The sequence below is a fragment of the Euprymna scolopes genome, chromosome 19 (assembly GCF_053919585.1).
Source record: "Euprymna scolopes isolate OS-2025 chromosome 19, ASM5391958v1, whole genome shotgun sequence".
Taxonomy (NCBI): domain Eukaryota; kingdom Metazoa; phylum Mollusca; class Cephalopoda; order Sepiida; family Sepiolidae; genus Euprymna; species Euprymna scolopes.
Window position 1 is genome coordinate 78,086,292 of NC_136500.1, and position 12,887 is coordinate 78,099,178.

A 12,887-nucleotide genomic window follows, 5' to 3' on the forward strand; every position below is an offset into this window, starting at 1 on the left:
CCAAAATGATTGAATTTGGCATTAAATAACCTAAAAATGGTTGATATGCTGTAAACCAAACTAATGTCACCTGCATATTTCAGTACTGTGACATTCTTTAACTCGGCATCAATGTGATTAATGTACACAAAAATCAGATGTAGACCAAAAACAGATGTTTATGGTACACCAGATGACCAACCAGATGTAGATTTAACACTGCAATCATGCTAGCAGCTGAAATGAATTTGATTTCAACTCTATAGGTGAAATTAAACTCAATTTTTTAAATATTTTTGAAGAAAAAAGGAAAACTACCTTTTCAAATTTACTTCATCTCAAAATAACTTTATTTTCATTCAAAATCATTTCTTGAGAAATTTGGAGGTTTTTTTTGTTTTTTTTTGTTTTTTTTCTTGAAAAACAAAAAAATATTCTTGGAATTTGACAAAATTCGTGTATTTGAAACCAGAAGAACGTTTTTAGGAGAAATATTTTAAGAATAACAAAAAATCATTTTGTTTATCATTATACATTATAATCAAGTATAACCTGATTAATACATCTGTTATAATCAAGACCTTTTTTAAAATTTTTATTTTTTTTATTTATTTTATTTTTTGGGGCTTCCAGTTTCTATCCATTTGGCTGGATAATTAAACACAGCCAAGTGGTTAAGAAAGCCATTTTTAACATGAGAGGGAAGCTTTCATGTTATCTGGAAGGAAGACAATCGTAAATCAGAAGGGAACATATCTTGCTTGTCATCATCATGACATCTGCAAAGCAAAAAAACAGAAGTTAAAAAAGAACAATCTAGACTATGATCACTACTCCTTGTATGTTACCAGCAGAAATAAATTTGTTGATCAAAAAATAAACCTCTGACATAACAAAACGTTTTTGAGTATAATAAAAAAAAAAAAAAAAACAAATAAATAAATAAATACTTGTACATGACCGTACCAGCATAATCTATTCATCATTGGGATAATCTTTACACTGAGCAAATGTAGCAATTTCAGCAAATCCGTTTTGGTCAGATTTTACATTGGTGATCCATCTAATCATGGATCTGCCGCTGTATTGCAGACAGACAAGAGAGGACTTGACGAGAGCTCAAAATTCACTGTGATGATGTTCCTGACACAGCTGCTATACAACCTATCTCAGATAGAGGGACAACTTATGATGTTCTCTGTCAACAACTTACAAAATTTCACCCAAACCACTTTCAACCTTGTAGGCCTACTGAGTTCACAGCTCGTATATTTAAATATTTATTTATTTTTTATTTTTATTTTTTTTTTTTTTTTTTTTTTTTTTTTTTTTCAGGTAAATATCAGTGGAGGTGCTATAGCCCTTGGCCATCCCCTTGCAGCCTCGGGTACCCGGATCATTGTCACCTTGTTGTATAACCTGAAACGCACAAAGCAAAAGAAAGGTGTGGCCTCTCTGTGTGTAGGTGGAGGCATGGGTATTGCTGTTTGTGTTGAAAGCCTTTAAATTGCACAACTGTGATAATCTCTTTTCTAATGATTCCGTCTAAAAAAAAAAAAAAACAGACAAATATATTTCTCCACACTTGTCTGCCTTTTCATAAGAAAAATACTTATTTTTTACTTATTTTCTATGTGATGGATTTTTTTTTTTTTTTTAAATATGAGTATGGGGAAAAAATATCTTGTAATTTCATAGTGATAATTTATTTCAGCCATATACATTAACATCTTTAGACCAACTGCAATTCACATCCTAGAAAATGTTTATAAGAATCGATGACTTCAAAAACTATAAATGCTACTAAAGAAAAACGTCACAATTACTACCTAACTCGATAAACCACAATGATGCAATAACACTCCAAATAATCAATTTCCTTAAGAATCCAAAAACGCCACCAAAAAGAAATTAAAATAAAAATTATTCATAAAAATTTACATAACCTTAAATAACCACAAATGGTCGATTGGTCATTAAACACAACCAAACCAAATCAAAAACTATCACTAATTTGGAAAGGGGATGGAGGATATCCTCTTTTACAAATAGTCATTTCAAGGCCAAGATTTAATATTATTCTTTTCTTTGTGTCTTTATTTTTTATTTTTCACACCTATTTTGAGACGTATTTATATAATATTTTTTTTATAATGAAAAAGATATTTTCTTTATACAAACATAGTATGGCTACACATTTTGAAATGTTTCAGTTGTAGCTATAATAAGCACAACGTCCTCAGGCCAAGAAAAAAGGTCTGTTCCTCACGTCTTAATATTGTAGGGTTTAAGGATGTTATACTTATTATAACTATGATTGAAACGTTCTGAAATATGTAGCCGTGCTGTGTTTGTATACATAGTACATTTTTTATTTTAAATAAATAGCTCTGCTTATTATTGAGCACAATTATATTAACATGATAAAGATTATCCACATTTTTACCCTGTGGATATAAACTTTACCTGGATTATATATATATATATATATATATATATATATATATATATGTCATCCACATACAGTACTGTTTCGCTGTTTCACAGCTTATCAGTGCGGCTAGACAGGCAACTACCTCAAGCCAGGATTGAAACCCGACCGTTTATACGGTAGTCAAGGCTTCTAACCATTACGCTATTGGCGGCTGCTTGAACACACACACATATATATATATATATATATATATATATATGTGTGTGTGTGTGCATATCTAACAAAGAATTAAAATATCAAAATTAAGTTTTTTATATAGTTTTAAAGGTTAAAACTTCCAAGACATACACACAGTGTCCCCAATGATGCTGGGTTAAAGAGCTGATGGAAAAGATAACAAAATACCAAGGTCTTGTGTATGACATGAAAAGAAATTGGAATCTGAGGAAGATCTCTATCATTCCAGTAATTAGAGGAGTAACTGGACTCATGGAAAAAAAAAAAAAAAAAAAAAAAAAAAAACTACCTGGCAGATATACCCGGTGAACCAAATGCAAGAGATTCAAATAGTTATACTTAAAAGGACTGTCAGAATTTTAAAAAGCTCTCTCGGTTGGAATGTATAAGATAATGGGTGAATGTTTGGCATCCAGTAGGATGACCCATCCCCAGCTTAAACAAAATGATAAGAAAATATATACATGTGTTGCTGATTAAAAATTTAAATTAACTTGAGGAAAAGAATGTTTATGCGATCAATAATTTATGCACATTTCGAAACCAAGTTATATATGCATATATATGTACGTTGAAGTTAGATTTTGGGTTCAATCCTAACGGAAGTGCTGATTCAATGCCAAATTATATTAAATTCTTGTCCAGAATTCCTCCTTTATTAAAAAACGAAAATAAAGAAAAATCTTTATCCTGTGCATACCCGTAGCAAAATGAAAATGTCATATTCCAAAAATTGTATGAATTGATGAAGTAGTTTTATTTCTATAAAGAAAATCATTTTTACATGATTGATGGGAATTAGTAGACATAGCAAAAATCTTGCTAGTTTGAATTGATGAATTATCTTTCTTGTTTCTTGAGATTATTTTCAAGATGGTGACACAAGAAAGTCATTCTTACTCATTTACTCATAAAACTTGATTTTCTTAAAAATAAAACTATTTGATCAGTTTACATGATTTTTGCAAGATATTTTTTGTTATAATATTTATATATAAACTGTATGATGTATGCATCATACAGTTTATATATATATATATATATGGGGAATTCTGGACAAGAACCATATATAAACATATCAAATTACATATTTTGAATTGAGAACTGAATGTGTTTAAAGTACAATTCAAATTATGGGTATAGTATTCACAAGATTTCGACTTTTATCAGATAATAACTGAATTTAAATGCAAAAAATGAAAAAGAAAAATTTTTTTTTTTCTTATGAATCTGATAAGACCAGTTGAGGCCAAAATAAAATTATTGATTTGTTTTTGTGAATCCTATACCCATAATTATATAGATATATATGCCTAAAAACAAACATTGTCACAGCAATTCTAAAAATTAAATTCACAAAACAATGAAACTAACAAGATAAGAATAGGAAAAGGTTTACTTCTCCAAAATATATGAAGTATTACCAAAGTTACGCCATGAAAATGTTGATAACTCCAAATTTATTCAACTGATCAGGCTGAATAAATTTTGCCTGGTGGTTAATTTTTTATTTACCTACTTTTCTAGGGATTTGATACAAGGCCAGATGTGGAGGTTCAATGAAAGTGTTTCTGTTGAATAAACTGAGTTTGAATTAGGCATATGCTCATTATATCGATGAGGCTGAGTTTCCTTTCTGCCTTGGTTGCTTGGAGACTGGGGAGAAAGTACCAGTTAAAAATTCGTTCTTGGCAATCACTCAGACAGATGTTGGGCCAGGAATCTATGTAACCCAATGGACCCTTCAATGTAAACAAAAGAACCTTCATCACGGGACAATAAACGTAAATCTAGAAAGGCAGGGTTGCTCATAAACATTAGACACTAACCCTAAGTCCCAGTGGCTACATTTTTAACTCTGTCTAGTGGTGAACCCTTCAAGGGTGACCAGACCACTGGTCACTGGAAAATACCACTCAGATTGCACAAAATGTGCACGACCCTAAGTCTGTGTGGCTACACTGTTTACTTTGGCTGGCTGTACGTTGCTTTGACATGTGCTGAGTCCCCTTCTCACAACAACTTGATCTGTCTTCACCATCTGGGTGTCAGGGTAGATCTGAAATCAACTGCACCTTCAATTCGACAGGAAATCAACAAATAAAGAAAAAGCAGTTTTCATTTTTCTTATAAACAAAAAAAAATAATTATGAACTGAAAGTTAAAAAAACTTTGATCATTCATAAGTTTCTGATTATAAATACCAATGTTTGGAGACTTGGTGGCTTCCATTAAAGTTGAGGCAATCAACCCTAGCCTGGAGTTTCTCTTCACAGTAGATTCAGGGACTCAGAATAGTGGGACTTAAGTAAGGGATTTCTCTTTAGCGGGTGTGTCATCCCCAGGCAGCTGGCAGAGTGTGTCCTCAAGGCTATTTTTGCCTTTTCATTATACTGAGAATCAGGTGGGCTTAATCCCATCTCCAATCCACAGAATTTCATTTCACCATTCTCAGTAAACCAATCTCGGGCAATTTTTTAAGTTCTCAAGCTCTAAAAAAAACATTTTTCTTTTCTTCCTCAAATCTGTATCTCTGATCGCCACTTTCAACAGGAGTCCATTGCCTTTACCCTCCATTGAGTCTACCTTTCACCATCACTCACAAGGGAGGGCCTCTCATCTTGCTTCATTTGCATAACCAAGGGTTTTCCCCAAATGCCATTTCATAGAAGTGAAAAAAAAAAATAATCTGGTTATTTTTTTGAAAATAAGCAAATTACCGAACAATTAATAGACACTTGAATTTGTATCCACCATCTTGTTTTTCCTTATCCAAAGAAACTCATATCTGGCCTAGATTTTGGGTGACCCATAAATAAATTTTGACCACTCAAGAATTTGGTTAACTGTTTTTCTTAACAAGAGTGGCAATTCAGATGAAACTTGTCAAATTACCAAAAGGCACCTTCTCTGACATATTTTTGAGAAATCGTTATATTCAAAGATGTCAACTTATCCAGCTAGTGTGTTTTTAATGGCTATTGGGTGTCACCCCCAATTATCAGGGAAGAAAACGGGTTTCTTCTTTATCAATTCATTATATCCACAAATAATTGCGTGCGTGTATTAAATCAATACCATAACAACCTTTCTTAATAATGCTCTTTCTTTCCATCATCATCAATGTTATCACTACCACCATCATCATCATTATTGTTACATCCAACGACTGTCACACCTGTTGAACTGAGGTATACTGCCTGGGTATTACCTAGGAGGTTCACTCTCCCAAGCCTTGCCAACTGGCTTTCAGGTGGGGTAAGTTTATTGCTTGTTGTCCGAGACCATCGGTATCGGGGAATACCAATAGGAATGCCCAGGCAATTTTTGCTAGTTCAGAGTCCCTTCTTTAGAATGCTTTGGCTGGATATCCCCAATTTCTGACCTTGTGTCACATCTTGCTGAGGTGAGCAGCAAGTAAATGTCTACTCAAGTTTTCAATTAGTGTCATTAGCCACTTAGCTACCGTCCTGTTGTCAAAAAGCATCGGATCCATACATTAACTTTGGAAAAATCAAAAGTTAAAATTTTGTCAAAGTACAATACAATATTGGATGCTGGATTTCATTGGCTGCAATACAAGTCAAGTAACTATTCTCTAGAATGAACAAAACTGAAGTTATTGACAGGTGTCACTTTCATCTTTTCCATGTTCTTGACCTAGATATCCCCAAATTAAATCAGTTTTAAGTTTGACCATAGTTGATATTTTAACCCAGTTTAGTGACAGTTGGTCAAATGATATTGAGATTAGGCTGTGTGCACAAATGAAGTTACAAATTTGATAGAAAACTAAATTTTGGCTGAGGTAATGATTTTTTTTTTTCTATTTCTATTATTGATATTATTGGCATCTGCTTGCTGGAACTTGAACCTGGTTAGTTGAGCCTCCAATTTTTAATCCATACAATAAATTTAAAAAACAAAAAACAAAAAAAAAACAGCGATGAATGTGACATTGGTTGGGACTGATGTTGGTGATGATCAATGTTGCTGACCTTAATTGCAACTTTTTCTTCGTCATTTAGCTCATCTTTTCCACATCAGATGTGAGTTGTGCATTGATCATGAGGGTAAAAAGGGGGGTACTATGAAATTCTTATGTTGGTCTCAACATGCCATTGCTTGAGGTCATCTTTAACAGTTACTTCCAAGTCTTTTTCATTGTGATTTTTCCTCAGTTACCCTTGACATCTATTTATCCAATCAGTTTCATTCAGCATATCCTTACCACTGCAGTGAATTGCAACAGAATTGACTCACAGTTGGGAAACTTTCAGCCTTAATTACAGCAAGGAGTCAGAACTAACTCTGTCATGAATACACACACCACAAATCCTCCTAATTATAGCCCAGTCATTCCTCTGCAGCTTCAAAAAGACGAGTTAGTGGCAGTCTGGCATTCACTTGCACGTATCATTGCTCTATGGACATACCTGTGGTAAACTTGATTCTAAGTAATAATCCTTGAATTTAAACAATATCACGCCCATGTTGACTAAAATAAAAATGGATTCTTAAACCAAATTCTGTAGACTTATTTTTTTTATTTTAAGCCAATATTTGATTTTTATTATTCTGAACCTTTAATGAAAAGTGCAGCTTTTAATCTTTTCTATATGACTTTCATGGTATCTATATATTTTTTACATTTTGAGAGGGGGATGGTATCTGTTTTTTACATTTTGAGAGGGAGATGTAATTTTTTCAGTTTATAAACTGAAAAATTACCCCATCTTCCCTCCCCTAAAAAAAAATTCATATTGAAACATTAGTTATTACTAGGGCTATGACCACAGCATATACTTTTTATTGTTTTGACTCTCGACTGTGTATCTGTTGATATCTTACATGCTTTTATATAGTGATGTTGTTCTCAGTTGATTAACTGTATCGGATATACACTCGAGAGTCAAAACAATGAAAAGAATATGCTCTTGTCATAGCCCTAGTTATTACATATAAAAAGATTTGGCAGATGTTTTAATTGATTTATTTTTCTCTGGTTAGTCTCAAAGAAAGAAAGAAAAAAAAATGATCAGTTGATTTGCTAAACAAGTGAAATTTAAAAAAAAAAAAAAAAAAAAAATGTTTAAACTTTGATTGTATAACTGTTTCATTAAAATGTTTTATTAAAAGGAAATGAAATAAATGTTGAATTGATTTTTTTTTTTTTTTTTTTTTTTTTTTTTTTTTTAGTAAGCTCGTGGAGAAGTCAATATTCAATGCTTAATAGATCTGCTTTGTCCCATCCATTGTGCTTCTCTATTTTAAATTTTCTTCAACTTGAAAAAAAAAAAAAAAAAAAATCTGTGTCCACTATGATTCGTCACCATAAGTTAGTGAAAGATACAGTGATTTCTACCTTTTTGAAGAATTATATCCAAACATTGTATATATATATATATATATATATATAATTTTTTTTTTTTCTCTAAATCCTTAGGATATAATTGTGGATTATAAGTTATCTCCCTTGAATCATTTTCAAATATTCATAGTTTTCTCTCTGTTCTGAAGTAATTGATAATACATAAAGTATAGCAAATTATGTCACTTCAAGATTAATAGAAACTTATACACTATCAGAACAAAATTTTGTAGTCGCTAAATGGAGCTTTCAGATAAAAAAAATAATGGTTTCTACTGATTTTTGTCAATTCTAATAAAGTACAATGTTAGCTTCCAAATTATGGAGTCAAAATTACCTAAATATAACCGAATTATAAATTTTTTTTTTTTTTTTTTTTTTAAACTTTAATCGCGTTAGCAGGTGAAAAATTGCGGCCATCTTGTGTTAATAAAACAAATCGAATTGGAAAATTACCTCCATTTTGAACTCTCCTGTGTCTTACATTTGAAATTCTACTTTCTATAATAAATATTTTTCTACCTTATTGATTTTTGTCATTTTTGGATATAATCATATTAAAGATATGAGGAATACGTAGATACCATTTTTTTTTTTCATGTGAAATTCAGTTTTATGATTTCTGAAATTTCGTTTTGATAGTGTAGAAGAGCCAAAACTTCTGAATATACTTACTTATTTGTGAAAAATATTACTGTACACCAAAAATGATGGAAAATTATAGAGTAGAATTTTAATAAAGAATTAACCATTCAGTCTATAAAAGAACTATACTCATATCAAACCAAGCTTGTAAAATATTATCTCCCTTTTTCTATATGAAGATGCCATATAGCCTTATCATTCGGAATTTAACTTCAAATAATCAATTATATATTTTTTATTAAAATGCAATTGAATAATTTTTTTGTATACACTGATATTTTTGACTGTTGAATAAGTGTATCCTAATTTCTCTTATTTTATTTTAGACTCCTATATTTCACTTGGGTCTTGATAAAAATAAGCTCTCAAATGTGGAAAATAATGAAACAGATCTTATATATGTGTGTTGGGATGATTAATCGGAATCGAGAATTGGAAAAAAATTGAGTCTATTTTCTGATGGCAAAACGATTTTTCTAATTGTCTTTTTTTTTTTTTTTTTTATTATATATATAATATACATACATATATATATATATATATATATATATATATATATAGGAAAATCTTGCATTACTGGTAATAATGATTAAAATAGTAAATATTTATGATTTTTTTTTTTTTTTTTTTTTTTTTTTTTTTAACTACCAATAAAAGTAAAATTGATAGATCATTCCTCAAAAGTGTTTTTACGTTTAGGAAAATATCTGCACATATAGCTTTACATGGTAATTAGGGAAAAATAACTAAAATAATATATTTAGAGATTTATAAAGAATTGGGAGGGGGAGGGGAAATATCGAAATCGTCCCATCACTGATATATTTATTTATTTGTTAGGCTCCAAGATGGTTATAAGAGGTAAAATAGTATAATACCAAGGGAAAACCTAAATAGAATAATGTACAGCAATCCCAAATACTAGCAGAAGACAACAAAGAAAAGGGCCCAAAATTCAAATGCATAACAAATAGATGTTACCAAAGGCAAGATGAATTACTCTTCTACATACCTGGATAAGTTTTGTGTATTTTAACAGAATTTTAAGCGTTTATTCAGTTTGAAAGACAAGTAGTGTAGAGTAGGTAAGTTAAACAGGCAATCAATATGGCCGACTAAAGCATACTGTCTTCAGAGCTTTGATAATGGTTCAAAAGTGGAAAAAGTAACAAAATACTGATAGAAATCCACCATATAAGTGTCAGTAAAACTTACTGGGTGGATTTCTATCAGTATTAGAAAGATCCTGCACTCATACCCCCCCCTCCCCCAAATTTCTTAAAGGCTTCATGCCTAAGTTTCTTGTTTGTAATTTTTGCATTTTTTTGTTTAACATTAACTGTAATTTTTTTTGAACAATAAACTAAAAAAAAAAAAAAAAAAAACAGAAAAAGACTTGGTATTTTGGATTTCTAGTCGAAAGTAGATACATTTAGCAGATCGGACAGATTAGAGTAGACCAGGAGGTCAGATATAACTGGTCATGACAGGAGATGATTTCTGTTCGATCTTAGCTGATGTTCTGGACTTTTTCTTATGTCAGATTGTTATCGGATTCAAAATAAAATTAAAAAAAAATGAGTTAATTTTGATTTCAAATCCATTTAAATTTCTGCTGAATTACTCTTGTTTACAACAGCCTCCATATGTACGTTTGAATTAAAGTTGAACCCACTGATGAAGGGAAACATTCCTGAACTATCATATCATATTCAGAGCTTCCATCAGACTAAACTTATACAAGTAAGAACATAATATAATGTAATAAAAGTAATTTTAACTTCTTACTAACAAATAATAGTTAAAATAGTTAATTAATAAAATCATTTTCCACATTGATATGCAAATTAATTAACTTGGGATCACACACACACACACACACACACATATATATATATATATATATATATATATATATATATATATATATATATAAGCAGATGATATTGTGTAAACTTGAACTTACCTTTGACCTCACTGTTAGGGTGGGATGAACCCAACTTTTGTATTTATTAATTTAGGTTAATCAAATATTTATTGAAACCAAAAGTAAAAAATAAATTTAAAAATAATTAAATATCCTACATAAGAGAAAATTGTAAACTTTCTTTAACTTGTCCACTCAGCAGTATCTCTCCCCACCAAACAATGCTGGGTAAATATCTCTAAGTGGTGTATTTCAGCTGCTTAACTTGTTCCGTAGGGACCAGTGGGCAAGAGGCAGACCGATTCCGAGTATAGTCATCATTATCTGGAACCAACAATTTCTCTGCATCAGAATTCTCTTCACTCACTGTACTATCCTCGCTTTCTGCCAATGTAAAGCAAGAAACTCCAGGATCCCAGTTCTGAAGGGCATCTGTGTCTTTTACATAGGAAATCACTGGTTTGTTATTCGATTTGTATGTGACTTTTGCAAACGGTGTATTACCGTCTAATATAAGTTCTCCATTGAGCATAATACTTGGACGTTCATGGTGCTTAAATTCTGTAGGCTTGCTTTCTTTTTCAGGCAGGACACTCTCCTCCTGGTCTTCAATGATCTCAACAGGCTCTGTATCTGGCACCTTACTCTTGTTGAACTTTTTCCAAATTTTCTGGCTCGCTATTATCAATAGAATAAGGAGCATGATGCCAAATAGTGGCACGCCGATGGCCATGGTTGTTTTCATTTCTTGGATCTCGTTGCTCTCGCTCATCTGTTTCAGCTTCCGATAGCTGTTCATGAAATGTGAACTGCACTCAATCATGGAACCTCCTGGAATAAAAAAAAAAAAAAAAAAAGAATAAACACCAGTTAAACCTGCAAGAACAAATATTCTTAATGCGTTTGTCCAATCTACGCATTTAATATTGAAAATGCTATCTTAATTTGAAGTGTTAAATGCCACCAGACCAACGGATGGAGCCTGTTAGATGCATCAATTTAATATACATGTTTAGGAATTAAAATGATATTTCAAACTTTTAAGGTACTACTTCGAGAGAGAAAAGTTTAAATTATTGTTTCCCCACTTCCTCCCTGGTGTATAAACGGGTTGAGAGGCCCTTTTTATCCTGGGTTCCAATCTGCCGCTTATTGCCGCTATTTTATTTTTGCTTTTATTTCTAATTTTGTATGAGTTTCTCATTATCTACAGTTTTTTTATTTTATTTTATTAAAAGCTTCCATCTGTTAATACAACCAGGGGAACATGCTGGGTGGTTTAAGGAGACAGCACACTATTTTTTTTATATTTGGTCAGAGTTTACTTCTAATGGAAAATATCCTCATGTCATTGTCTCTGACAAACCTTGATACAAAGACACCTGAGGATAGTGTCTAGTAGGCATTCAAGTTTTCTCCATAAGTACAAGGTGGAATGATAAAATTGTCACCCTAGAGAAGACATGATTTCATTTCCGTTTGATGAAAACTGGTTTTCTTTTTTTTTTTTTTGTTGCAGACCATCTACTAGTTGGCCAGTTGTGTACAAATGGTCATATATATATATATATATATATATATATATATATATATATATATATATAGGAGCCTTCTATCATGTTTGAAAGTGACACAATGTTAAACCAGTGAGATCAGAAATGCACCGCTGTGCAACTCGTGCTCTTTATTGATCTTTATATTTATGATAACAGGACCATTGCCAGCACCCTCAAAATGCATTGTTGAATTGCCACGAATAACAGGGACATGCCCAGAGTGATGAAAACAAAATTTCTGACCATGGTTATGGTCTTTCTTGTGGTTTCAAGTGAGGGCCACATCATGCCACCTCACATCTTCAAAGTCAGCTTGAAATTCAACACCAAAGTGTAATTGGATATGCTGAAGAGTGTGGTGGTCCCTTGGTGCAATCAGGTGGCCGCTGGCAGACCCTGAGTGTACAAGCAGGACTCTGCGCTGGCTCCCAGGTCTAAAGAGACCCAGGTTTGACTTCAGAAGGAGTGCTACGACTTTGTACCCTATCCCACCTCCTCCCTGACCTGAACCTGCTGGAGTACTTCATTTGGTCATCTGTCAAGAACATCACCAACATGACCTCCCAAAAGACCAGAGCTAGCTTGATCACTGTCATCTGCTGAGTATTCACTGAGCTCTCATTGGTGCTTGTGGAAAAGGCATGCTCCCAGTTCTGGACTCACATCAAAGTGGTGATTGAAGCTGAAGTTTCCTGATGATTTTGAGAAAACATCTAAGCATTAGTTCAGTCTAATAAA

At 32.1% G+C, this 12,887-nt stretch overlaps 2 protein-coding genes across 6 annotated transcripts in view; one reads left to right on the forward strand and one right to left on the reverse strand.

Annotated features, from left to right (window-relative positions):
* LOC145239770 (acetyl-CoA acetyltransferase, cytosolic-like) overlaps positions 1-8,380 on the forward strand; it is a 37,406-nt gene extending 29,026 nt beyond the window's left edge. For 3 of the 4 annotated variants that reach the window (XM_080103207.1, XM_080103209.1, XM_080103208.1), the window contains exon 9: positions 1,315-8,380. In XM_080103207.1, the coding sequence (XP_079959333.1) occupies positions 1,315-1,485 (171 nt within the window). In that variant the 3' untranslated portion in view covers positions 1,486-8,380. The remainder of the gene's footprint in view (positions 1-1,314) is intronic. The other variant, XR_013862377.1, reaches the window with a different exon arrangement.
* Positions 8,381-12,887, reverse strand: part of LOC145239771 (uncharacterized) — a 32,933-nt gene continuing 28,426 nt past the window's right edge. For both annotated transcript variants that reach the window (XM_080103211.1, XM_080103210.1), the window contains exon 3: positions 8,381-11,424. In XM_080103211.1, coding sequence (XP_079959337.1) covers positions 10,832-11,424 — 593 coding nt within the window. In that variant the 3' untranslated portion in view covers positions 8,381-10,831. The remainder of the gene's footprint in view (positions 11,425-12,887) is intronic.